The sequence below is a fragment of the Lathyrus oleraceus genome, chromosome 1, assembly GCF_024323335.1.
Source record: "Lathyrus oleraceus cultivar Zhongwan6 chromosome 1, CAAS_Psat_ZW6_1.0, whole genome shotgun sequence".
In the NCBI taxonomy this organism is placed as follows: Eukaryota; Viridiplantae; Streptophyta; class Magnoliopsida; order Fabales; family Fabaceae; genus Lathyrus; species Lathyrus oleraceus.
Window position 1 is genome coordinate 405,379,283 of NC_066579.1, and position 12,653 is coordinate 405,391,935.

The 12,653-nt window shown below is 33.2% G+C and overlaps 1 protein-coding gene across 1 annotated transcript; it reads right to left on the reverse strand.

The window, feature by feature from the left end:
- Window positions 1–983: 983 nt before the first annotated feature.
- LOC127075684 (protein ROOT HAIR DEFECTIVE 3 homolog 2) lies at window positions 984–12,254 on the reverse strand. The gene is made up of 22 exons (XM_051017147.1): window positions 11,939–12,254; window positions 11,527–11,593; window positions 11,302–11,404; window positions 10,060–10,130; window positions 9,228–9,291; window positions 9,084–9,149; window positions 8,945–8,992; window positions 8,792–8,854; window positions 8,642–8,698; window positions 8,256–8,414; window positions 8,078–8,146; window positions 7,898–7,989; window positions 7,324–7,402; window positions 6,033–6,198; window positions 5,408–5,532; window positions 3,946–4,208; window positions 3,253–3,349; window positions 2,973–3,143; window positions 2,775–2,879; window positions 1,784–1,878; window positions 1,582–1,678; window positions 984–1,439 (listed from the first exon to the last, which is right to left on the reverse strand). The coding sequence occupies exons 1-22, from the start codon at window positions 12,093–12,095 to the stop codon at window positions 1,155–1,157; spliced, it is 2,499 nt and encodes an 832-aa protein (XP_050873104.1). The 5' UTR covers window positions 12,096–12,254; the 3' UTR covers window positions 984–1,154.
- Window positions 12,255–12,653: the final 399 nt, after the last annotated feature.

A 12,653-nucleotide genomic window follows, 5' to 3' on the forward strand; every position in this document is an offset into this window, starting at 1 on the left:
TATATGAAAAATTAAACTTATTTCTTATTATAAGTTTGTGAGGACATACCATTACATAAACAACAACACAAAGAACTATAACTACTAAAATACCATTAATATAACTAAGCGATTTCAACCATCAAAATAATTTTGAACATATTATGCACCATCATGCGAACGTCTCTGTCAGTCTTAATATCCACACATACATGCACTTCTCCATTTTGGTTAAAGATGGACTTGAGCCATTGAATCCTTCTAATCCTTTCACCATCAGTTATTTCCCCTTCTAATCAACGGTCCAACGTACGATTAAGACTTTCGAACGTATCTATATTTCAAAATTGAATCTTTATCGGAGACGCGACAGCGGAAAAGATTAAATCGATATTTCTCTCGTAAATATAAAAAGACATGGTTAGAACTCACAAATTTGAAGGAGATTGAAGTTAAATGAAAAAAATGTGATTATATGATAAAAGTTGTATGAAAAATATGACTAAAGGATGGAGTATTATAGAAGAAGTATTAAAATGCATGCGCCAAAGAACTAGGCATCACACTTGACGCTAATACTTCTAAATCATGCGTCAGTTATATTGACGCCTCCTCCTATTACAAAATGGATGTGCCAGTTCATCTGACACATCTATTTTGAAAGGTAGTTATTTTAGAAAAAAATTAAAATAATGGTTATTTTAGAATTATTTATTTTTAAATAGTGGTTATTAAAAAAAATCGCAAAAAAGTGAATTTAAAGATGTAGATAGTGTTAAGTTGTTAACTAGACAATGGTTTTGAGATTTGTAATATTTTAATATCAGTAAAGTTTTTAATTTTATTCTTAGCAAAATAAATATTTGTTTCTCTTCTTTTTTATTTATCAAGATTGAGGAAAGATCCCAAATTGGCGAGGAAATACTTTTTACCCACTTATACGCTGCGAAATTAGAATCACGGAAGATGATTAATCAGCTTCGGGCGGAGCGCTCACAGTGAGATTATCAGAACAGAACCCAAATAGGGGTTCTTATATTCTCATTTAATTTACACATTACAGTTAAATAAGATAAGCAAAATATAGCTGTAAAATACAAAACTGATCTCTTAAAGCAACTAAGACGTGCATATTATAATATGTTGCCGACCTTCTTCAATGTAAATTACCATGATCATGATTCAGCTTCAGAAACGTTTGTTCTTTGCCTCTGTAACAAGTTTGTGGTTGAGAATTCACTGTCATCGTTAGATGAGCCGACACTAGATAGAGCTGAATTGGAGATTGAGCTTGATACTGAGTCAGGTGTTTGTACTTGACTTTTGAATATCTGAGAATCTGAACGATGTTGTTCTGTTGCTTCAGGGGCTGGATTCCCTTGAGCTTCTTCCGCAAGACGCTTAAGAAGGTTCATAACTGTGGGAAAAACCTTTGACGAAATGGACAGTAACCCAGGCAGCTGTGAACAAAATATGCACAGGCAGAAAGAAATAAAACAGTGCCAGTCATGACGAATTTGCGCCTTAACGGTGTGTGATGTGTACAGAAAAGCGATCACAATGAATTTTGGAAAATAGAAGAGAAAAATCCACTCTACTCACAGTGCCATGTCGAAACTCTCCAGCTACGTCCATTTGAACCCAAAGTGCCTTACCGAGTAGATAGGCAACAAATAAACCCAAGATGAGGAGAGGGTTTCTGTTTCAGAATCAGAAATATGTAATTATTAAATTGATGGAAAAGGGTCAAAAATACAAAAAAAAATAATAATAATCTCAATTCAACATTCAAAGTGGTATTTACTTTAAAAGCATCATAAATTCATTGAAACCAAATATGGCCATTGCCACTATTGTCCATGCAGGAGGTAACCAATTGTTATTCCGTTTGTAGGCCTCCTGAATCAAGAACAAAAAAGTAAATAGCAAATTTGTTAGTATATCCCAGATCAGATTTGTTACAAGGCAAAGAGAAAGGACAAGAATGCATTTTCAACAAAAAAAAAAATATGTAGCCTACAGCCGAGTGAAACAAGAGTTAATGAATGGGAAAAAAGCCGGAATCTAGTAGCTTGCACCATTCTCATATTAACAGCAAGAAATACTCCAACTAAACCGGTTTTATCATCAAAATGGACAAGTGAAGTGCAACAAAAATCAGAAGGTAGCAGCAAAGGATGCAGATGGATCAAAACCTTCGAACCAATATCATAAATACTAGACTGGATTGACAGATTGACCATGAATCAGCTATGTATCTGGTTCAATAATCCAATTAAACCTAAAATTTAAATATTCGACTAGTTAAAGCAGTCGAGTCAAAAACTGAATTTTGCAAGTTTAATTTCTAGTTTAGTTTTCAAAACACTGCTCGAGACAGACGAGGCAATTGACACAGTTGATTGTTTTCAACGACAAAATTTCATACACATTTTATAGAACAAGGACTTTGAAACAAGCTTGTTATCTGCGGAAGATTGCTTGCATGGATTACATGGATTATTGGACTTGCATGATCATTAAGTGTTGCATTAATTGCATTTCTGTTTTTGTATCTAAAAATTCATCAATAAGAATTTTCCCGCTTGGTTGCAAATTCATATTCCTTAAGGCTTTAGAAGCTCTATTACCAAGTCAATTAGTACTGTTTATCCCAAGAGCTTATGCTGTTAGGCTAAAGCATATAAATAGTTTGCTGTCTCTAATTGCAGAGAAGTTGGCCAAAACTGCAGACAAATTCATTTATTAAAGGGTGAGCGGAAAACATAGACAGGAAAGTAATCTAATAGTTTTACCTGAGCTGCAATAGCTTGTGTAATTGTATACTCAGTTTCACCTTGAAATTGTCTCCACAAAGACTTGCACTGCACTGGCGAGATAAGTACATCTCCAGGAGAAACCTACATTTATATAGATTCTCACATTAAAAAATAAATAAAAAAACTCTGACAGCAACATTAGTAGAAGCACAAATATCACACACAATATAGTACCTCCTCCCATGTGCTTGAAGCCAGTGGATCCACAGAAGCTTCTTTGTCTGTATACTGGGTAGATGTTGCAGCACTGGTTTTGTTTATGAGAGACAACTGAAGTACTCTGTCAATTTGATCTGGCTTCTCATCCAAGCGTATAGCAGCCATATCCGATAGAAGTTTCAGCGACTGTTACATGGCAAAACATATTTTACATGGTGATTAAAAAGAGTTCTGATTACGATATAATTTCAAGTATGAGCGAGTTGAAAGATTCATTGAGCTAGCTATCAATTACCGCAGAGCGGGCATCTTTTGTAATAGCTCTAATATCTTCATTCCCAGTCCAAACTCTAGGGAGTGAATCATTGTCATGATTAAACACTGTAGAGAACCTGAAAATTATTATAGAAACCAGTGAGCCACAAAAATAAATCAGAAAATTAATAACATCCACCTGGAATAGTGCAATTTATTTCATCATAACAGACAAGGTACAGGTACAATAAAGAGCACCCTCCAAAATAAACAAATGTAAATAACTGACCATGAAACCTTATCTCATTTCGTGGATCAGCTAAGATACCAAAACCTTAACCATTATTATATCATTTAAAGCAAGGTCTTTTCAATGTTTCCCCAAATGTTGTGTTTCTCTCTACTGCTTTTAACATGTTTTAAGTGCAAATCTCTGTTTCTCTGCATGCCTCACAAAAAAATGCTTAGAAAGCACAACATTCAATGAACAAATTAAAACACCCAAACAACTTTTCCCTAAAATAATAACCTATAGAAACTTGTGCTTCTAGCATTACATTCCAACAAAAGACAACAATGAATACAAAGAGAGTAGACTGTCAGTAGTAGTACAAATCTCCAGTTCCCAAACTTTAAAATCAATCAAACTTTACTCCCCCTTTATTCCGTTAATTGTTCAGTTCTACCATATTGAGCAAATGAATGACTGTAGACATCTTTTCAACGACATTACCTATCTTTCATGCGAATCAGAACCTTTCCAGCTTCTTCTCGTGCTTTATTCTCCACCAATTTTCTAGCGTAATCTCTTAAGCCTTGTTGCATTTTTTCAACAGTTTCTTCATCCAGCTCAAAACCAGCAATGCGATCTAAAAATTCTGATACAGCAGCTTCAGTTTCGCGTTTAAGAAGTCTTCTTACTGAAAGCCATGTGTCCTTTCCTCCTGCTTCAAAGAGAGACTCTACAGGCTCAGCCAATGCCTTGGCCAGTTGTTTCTGCAAAAGGATATGGCTTAGTGGTTGACAAAGATATTGCAGACACTAATAATACATCTCTCTACTCAACCAATTAATCTAACATAGTGACAACAATGCAGTTTTAGTAACAATATCATTAGAAAGTTGGAATAGTTCTTGTAGAAAAGATGCTAGAGTCTTATTTTAGGTGATTTAGACATGTAGGAAAGACTTACAGAAGCATGTGTAATGTAAAGAAGGTTACTTAATAGAGAGTAGTCCAATTGATAGTAGAGAAGATCAAGAGAAACAAAGGTCATACTACTAAGGCTCTGTATGGTAAATTCAAGAAGCTAGCTTATAACTTATTGGACTAGCTTAGAGCACCCACATTCATCATCCCCACTTGGGTTCTTGAAATGGGGCCCACTCAATTTTTCATATTATATTACACTTTCAGATTTTCTAAACAACTCAACTACATTTTTCAAATATTCTTACAACACATCAAAAACTCTAAAATGGGTCCCACCAAATCCCACAATATTATTACTATTGGCTTAATATTGCACATGTGGCAACAAATGTAAGTTAAAGAACGTTCTCTTATGAGAGAACAACATGTTCGCATGTAGTAACTTTTTTCTTTTCAATTATCCAAGTATTTGAACCCAGTTTTCTTAACTCTGTAGGAACGGCTATGTGTCAGCCGATATTTATGCTCTTAGAAGCTTGTTTGATCAAAAGAAAAGTGTTCAGTAAACTAGTTTATCTCACCAGCCTATAGCGTTTTTTAGATACTCCTTGAAGAATCATTTTTACCCAATAGCATATAAGCTTATAGTATAATTATTATTGAAACAAATTTATAGCATAACTATAAATGTCATTTTATCTATTTAATTTAACAAATATATTTAAAAATGAGATTAAACAAATAATGTGTATATACACACACACACACATAATACAAAGAATTTATGTAAAAAGTAAAATAAACAAGTCCTTTCATGTCATTTTATCTTTATCACTTAATTAAATAATTAAATTTACTAAACACTAATTTCAATTGACTAATTTCCCAGATATATAAGCTATCAACTAGCATATAGCTTACAGCCTAAGAGAGATTCAAAGCTTAATGGTCAGGCATCAATGCCCACCATTTGATACATGTACCCAGCCCAAATAGTGGAAAAAGATTTTGATGATGATTGTACCGACGACAAAATTATTACCTCAAAATTAGTTGTTATCTCCAATAATTTTGCATCGCGCACAAATAAAGCATGTGAATCAATATCACGACGAAGCTTATCTCGCAATTTTGAAGCACCCCAATTAGCCTGCCTTACAGATGCGTCTGAAAAATGCAAATAATGATAAAACAAAACAACAAATAAGAATGAGCATTTATATAAAACGGTTTACATGATGACCAAGGCAAATTAGCAACTCCTTACGAAGTAAAACCATGCAAGAGAGAATATGCTCCTTTAAAGAAAGCTAACGAAGACATATTACGAATGAACAACTTATATCATGAATTCTGAGATGAAGAAAGACTGGAGTAAAGGTGGCAATGTTCTTTCTTTCCTTTCATTTATATATGACCATGAAAAAAAGATAGCGCACTTATAAAAGCAAATCAGGAGCCAGACTTTCTATATCTAGGAAATTGAAGATTCATAAATTCCTAAAGATTCTACTTCAAGATTAAATAATGAAATTCATACCACATTACACAAAATGTATAAATAGTGTAAAGTAAAAATAATAGTCACTTGGGAATGGCCAAATGACACCTGATATAAATTTAAGAAAATGTATATGCCATTATGAAGAATCCTATCTGATTATTACCAGCAGATCCTTTATCAAACCCGAGCAAAATAGAATGAGTCAATGTTTGAACAGATGAAGCAAATCCTTCTCCATTGTTTAGTGATTGATCTAGCTTAGCCTTAAAATCGTCTAAAGCTTTAGAGCGTAGAAGCCCTATCATTGTTGTATAAGCAGGGTGCACTATCTGAAAAGTTGAAGCAAAAAACAAAACTTAAATGAAAAGTTTATGCTTTAAGAAAGAAGATCTAGGATGCAATTTTCAAGGGCATTATCATAGGCCATTATATGAAGATTCCAAGAACATTTTAAAACACATAATACATAATATCTTAAAATATTTACACATATTTTAATTAAAGAAAGGAGTTTTTTCTTTATATAATATACCGACAGGTCCTTCACGTACATACTCACTCCTTTCAAAATCTCTTGCCAATAATATTTCAGCATAATCCAAGGTGGTTTTTTGTTATTTTTTCAGATCAATAACCAACCAAAGCAAGTGCATGTTGAACAGAATATTGCTTCATTATCGATGATATATATTTGTATTTGTACTCATTTACTCTAAACTTAGGGTTATGGAATGTAGTCCTACAGAACCATGGAAAGGTAGAATGAATCAACAAGTTGGGATGCTACTAGGAATCAACGAGTTGGGAACGTCTTTCTGATGGTATCCCCTAAAGGCTAAAGCAAAGCACCCCACAGTTTTTTTGTCCCCAGATCTGGTGGAGGAGCAGAGGATACCATCAGAAGCAGCAAGAGATTATTTGAGGAGGTGGGCGGCAGTCTACATTAAGGAAGTCAAGGGGTGCTAAGACGAATGCGATTATAGCTGCCAAACCTGAAAATGGTTCAGGATATTTTTTCTTATTTGAATTGGTGGGTGCCAATGTCATTTTATTCCAAGACTAGGAGAACCAATAATCAAGTGGGTCCACTTGCCCCCAAAATTTGAAGGCGGTATTGTGTTGATAGTCTTTGTTTGGTACTCTGCAAAGCATGATTTCAAGGAGTTCCATTTCTGATCTACCGTATCGGAAGGATAGTTTCAACTTTAAGCCTCTTTGGCTCTGTTTTCCATATTGGGTTTTTTAAAGATGTTTTGTTCTGCACCCAGGCATACTTCTGCACTTCTCTATGCCCAACACAGCTATTTAAATTTTTTTTAAAAGTACTTATTTAAGTTCGCGTGATGTTTTAAAAGAGGCTTGGATTTATTTCAAACAGTCCAATCCAAAGTTGCTTTATCAAAATTCAGTCCAAATGGATCATAAGCCAAAACTAAATATGAATAACGCCTTACATCCAACGCATTTGACTCCAATTGCTTCCGTTTTGCTTTTCTCACAGCTTCATCAAAGAAGATCGTCTCCTCATCATATCTGTTGAAAACATGTATTATCACCATACGAAAATAAAATTAAAAAATGAAACATTTGGAGACATTTAAATAATTTTTAAAAAAAAATCTATTATATGCCAAACTAATACCCTCAATATCAAATAGTTCTATAGGTTCTAATGGCTAGTAACATCCTTGCAAGGACAAATACAGATTAAAGTAACACATTCAACGAATCCCATTTTCTCACCTTTTATTGGGAGTCTTATCAATCAAACATATATCTTTTGACACAATTGCAAGCAAAACTTACCAAAGCTCCAAACAAGGTAAAGAAATTTGCCAAAAAAAAAAACATCCCAATTCAATTCCAATCATTATTACACTTCTTCACTGACGCATAAACATACACATCAGTTATTAGGTGAGGAGAAATTTTGATTTAACTCAGAAACTAAACATCAAATCAAGTAGTTACTGAGCACAGGTTTATTTTGAGAATGAATAATTAAGTCTACCAGCATCTGGAACTTACAGAGAAAAGTAAGTGTCAATAATGGAGCTCAACGCTTCCCCAAAGCCTTGTACTGGACCTACTTGAACCGCTTCCTCCAACTCCAGCCAACCCTAAGCCAAATTCATTCATATGGTGATTGATTTTTAAAATAACTGATGCAACTTAGATGGGTGAAGTAGAGGAGATATAGATCAACACCTTATCGGAACGTAGGAGATCAAGCTTTTCATTAGCAATCTCTTCACAACGCACAGTTGCAACCATTACCTGTTATAAAATGCAAATCCATAAGAAATCCACGCCACTACTGCATCAAAATATCAAATTATTGGGAAGATAAACCATTGTAACATCCGAAAATGAGATAATTAAAAACCTTATGAGCTGGGAGATCAAGATCCTTGTTCTCTCGTATGACTTTCCATATATGTTGTGCACTAATAGAAAAAGCAGATGCGGGCACAACACCACGACGATCACCAGCGAGACCTCCAGGTGCTATAGAATGGTAGAAACGTTGTCGTAATTGAGCAACCTGTATGAAAGTAACAATGTGATATCGTAATAAGATAAAAGTCAGGATGAAGACGTTTTGATGCAAATAGTTTCAAAAAATCATTATGGGCATGCGTATTTATAGCCAAAAAATTGTAAATCTGGATAAACATATTTAGAAGCAATGGGAATTAGAAATCCTTCTAGAATTAAATAGAAAAGTTTAACAAACTCCTTAAAGCAAAGTAAAATCTCATGAAAGGGTACCTCCTCTTTGAATTTATCCTCTTTGTCCTCGTAGCTTGACAAAGCAGTAACCTCCACCTTCAAATTAAGAGTCATTAATCATATGCCATAACATATACATAAACAATTAAACAAGCATGTGAAAAAGGAGAAATAGATAGATCTTCTTACATTAAAAAATTCACTAAGAGGAGTGTGTACATGAGCTTGAGGTTTTGGAACTGCATCCCAAATCTGAGGAATTCATATCATGTTCAAAAATGATGATGAATGAAATAAGAAGCCAAATAAATGAAAAACTAAGAAATTAAATGAAATAAACACCTTTTGGATATCTTCTCTTAGAATAGGCTCCAAATTTTCCAGTGGAGTCTGTGTATAGAGCAAGAAACGTGATAAATCATTGAATAGTATAGAAGTATAGAACAGGACGCATTCTCAATAAAGGATAAAGTGTATAGACCTTTGTTTTATCACGTATAACAAAAAGCAATGTTGTCTTTCGAGGGCTAAATAAGCGCATCATGACCTAAAATTAAAAGAAAGGTCAAAGTGTATAAATTTAAACATTGAACTCCAAACGGGCAAATTCATGGGTGCAAACTACCTGAAAAACTGTTTTTAAAAGAGGTTTGTTGGCTGCTTGCTCACGACCAATATCATGACACCACCTGTCCATAAAATAAAAGGCAGCTTAGACATAAATTTTCATGTGCTGTTTTTACTTTACTCTAATTACAATTCGGGTTTATGTATCTAATAGTATCATTAGGACAAGTTTGAATTTAAAGTCAAGTCAAAAAATTAATCCACGTGGTACATTATAATTAACATAAACAGCACCTATACAACAATTCTTAAGTCTTATCCTAATATAAATCTTCAAGGGGTCCAAAATGGAATTGTCAGTATAAGACTATAAGTCTATAAGTCAATTATAAGCATACATAACCCAAGAAAGAAGGCTTCTTTTAGTTTCTAGTTTCTGATTAATTTTGATAACTAATTAGGCTCCAAAGAAAGGAAGCAGGAAAAAGGATTTTAAAGGTGCACAGATGACAATGCTGCAGAAAATACAAAAGGAAAATGCCATAATGTATATCATCTACTTCCACACCTTGTATTATGAATATACAACACTAAATTTCATCCTACAATCACTAGTATACAATGTCAATGATCCCAACTGTCAAGTATATAAGTTACAAGCAAGAATATAGCAAACATCAATTATACCAAGTTAGACTGAGAGATTCGTGATTCCACCTAGACATATATCAAGCTGGACTCTAAGGACTGCATGAAAATAATGTTGGAACTTGGAAGTAAAGTTGCTTAAAAACTTAATAACTAACCATGAAGCCTAAATTTAAAGGATCATCCCATAATTTCATTCATTTTATCAATTATAAAGCACCAATCTAGGCCTAAAAACTTACATGTTTATCAGAACAATATCGGATACTGCCAAAGCGAAAAGAGCACTCTGCTTCTCAAATGCAGTATCATCCTGAGATATAAATTAAAAGAAAACAATAGTGAGTCATAATGTCCATGAAACAAAGAGATACAACAGCTCAAAAATATCAAATATGTAAATAGCGCTTAAGAGACAAATATGCAAACAGGCTTGTCAGTAAAGTGAAGCTAGAACATCCATAAGAAGTTAACAAAATTTGGCTATACTAACATGCGTCAACACTAAACACCTGATGACAACTTATAGTATTGTCTTATACTGGCAAGTCAGTCCTATCTGGTATTTTAAAGGCAGCTTAAAATAACTAATAAACCACTAAACCAAACTATTAACTCCATCCCTAAATATATGACCCTCTTGACAAAATTATAGGAGTTAAAAAAGTTGTTGGTGGTATTAAATTTGTGATAACTGATATTGTTTTTACAAGTTTAATTATAGGAATTAAAAAAGTTGTTGGTGGTATTAAATTTGTGATGATTGATATTGTTTTTACAAGTTTAATTATAGGAATTAAAAGAGTTGTTGGTGGTATTAAATTTGTGATAACTGATATTGTTTTTACAAGTTTATCCTTCAAGAGAAATAATTAGTTCCCCTCACAGTATTTATTGTTGATTGTAGAAAAAATGTAAAATAAATAGAAGTATAGTTATAAAGAAATAACTAATGTAGTTGAAATTTAAAGAGTCTTATAAGAGGCAAGAAAAATTCTCAAGAGGGTCTTATATTTAGCGACGGAGGTAGTAATTAATGTAGTACATAAAACCATGGTTATCAGGATCTTATGACACATGTTAATCATATCTCTATTTGATACAAAGCTAAATCCAATCAATACAATCTCTAGTGTGTATCTATTTTGAACATGAATCTCATCTTGAATTCCGAAAAAAAATTATGAATTATGATTCATTCTAATGAATCACTACGTAAACTTAGTGCAGTCAACCACTTTCTCAATTTTGTATAGCCAAGCACTTTCCTTTTGTCTTTTGTTATGCCTTGAATCATTTTGAGGCGAGTAGATTATCTATCAGCTTATAATTTTGTTATGTCACTTACTTTTACTTTAAAATGACATATTTTATCGGTAATGCATCTTGCAATTCATAATAAGATTTGAATCTCGATTTCGTAATCAAGCATAAATGATATCGATTGCAGGGTATGAAGAAATGTCTAGAATAGAATCTATTACCTCACCCCTCTCCCTTCCATCAGTACCCTCTAAATCCATAGCAATAGTGCACGGCTCAATTCCAGTACACTTAGCCATCCAAATACCCTTGGTAGTTTGAGATCTGCAACAACACGATATCCAAGAATAACAAAAAAAGCATTCAGTATTTCAGTTTTCATCTCTCCCCTTCAAATGCTATTTTCTCTAACCACAGCAATAACTCAATCAATTCAAAAACCTAACCTTCCCCTAAAAGCATCCATCTCCCTAAAAGAAGTGTTGAAAAGATGATTCATCAAAGTGCTCTTCCCTGCTCAAGCAACAAAATCAAACCACAAGTTTAGATCACACAACAAAAACACATAACCGTTACAAAAAAAATACAAAAACCGCATAGTAATAAAAATTCACTTTCGCCACAAGTCACTTCAATCAAATCAAAAACCTAACCGAATATTTATTTTCACTTGAATCACCAACTTAAATGCAAACTAAACTCATCGATCCAACTTAACAAGTTCATAATTACATATTCCCTCAAAAATAATAATAAATTCGCAACAAAAAAAAAAAAAAAAAAAAGATAAATCGAAATCAGCAAATAGCAGAAGACGAAAACTAAATTGAATTCAAAAAAAAAAAGAAAAAAACTGACCGCTACTTTGAGGTCCCATGATAGCAACGACGGCGTAAGAAAGTCCACAGGCGGCCATATTTGAAGTCTTGATGAAATTATCGAGACCGGAGACGTTGAAGACTCCGTCACCGTCAATGAGTTGCGTGGCGCAGCAATCAACGGTGGTTGTTCCCATGATGATGATGATGGAAGAGGAGTTTCGAAATTTGGATCTCGAATTTGGTATTGCAAGTTACTGTATATACTTTGATTGTGGTGTGACTCTTGTGTAGATGCTGCCGCAAGCAAAATACAAGAAATACGCGAGACTCTGTTGGTTTCTTCTATTTGACTGGTTTACAACTACACGTGCTAATCACATTCAATTAACCAACCCATACTTTTTTTTAGGAGTAAAATATAGAATTTTTTAAACACTCTTCGGATTACATTTAAATTTAATAATGGTCTACAAAGAGTTTAATTGTATTTATAGTATCAATATATAAAAGTTATTTAAATAAATTCAAATATAAAACAATTTTTTTTAAAAAAATTAACATCGTATTATAAAATAAATAAGATTCATTTAAAATGACTTTTTATGTATTCATTTTCTTTTCTTTAGTCTCTAAATCGAATTTAAACATGTGTTGTTTAAAATTTTAATCATAGATTTTATCCTTTTGGTGTATATTTATTTAATCTAAGTTTAGGTATGTTTCAAAACTCAAATTCTACTTAACCTATATTA

Bases quoted from the DNA above. Each gene is read 5' to 3' on its own strand.
- LOC127075684 (XM_051017147.1), bottom strand. From the start codon at position 12,095: ATGGGAACAACCACCGTTGATTGCTGCGCCACGCAACTCATTGACGGT. The intron at 10,131-11,301 runs GTAATAGATTCT...TTTATATCTCAG, and splicing joins ATGGAAGGGAGAGGGGTGAG to GATGATACTGCATTTGAGAA. The intron at 9,150-9,227 runs GTAGTTTGCACC...TTTTAATTTTAG, and splicing joins TTTTAAAAACAGTTTTTCAG to GTCATGATGCGCTTATTTAG.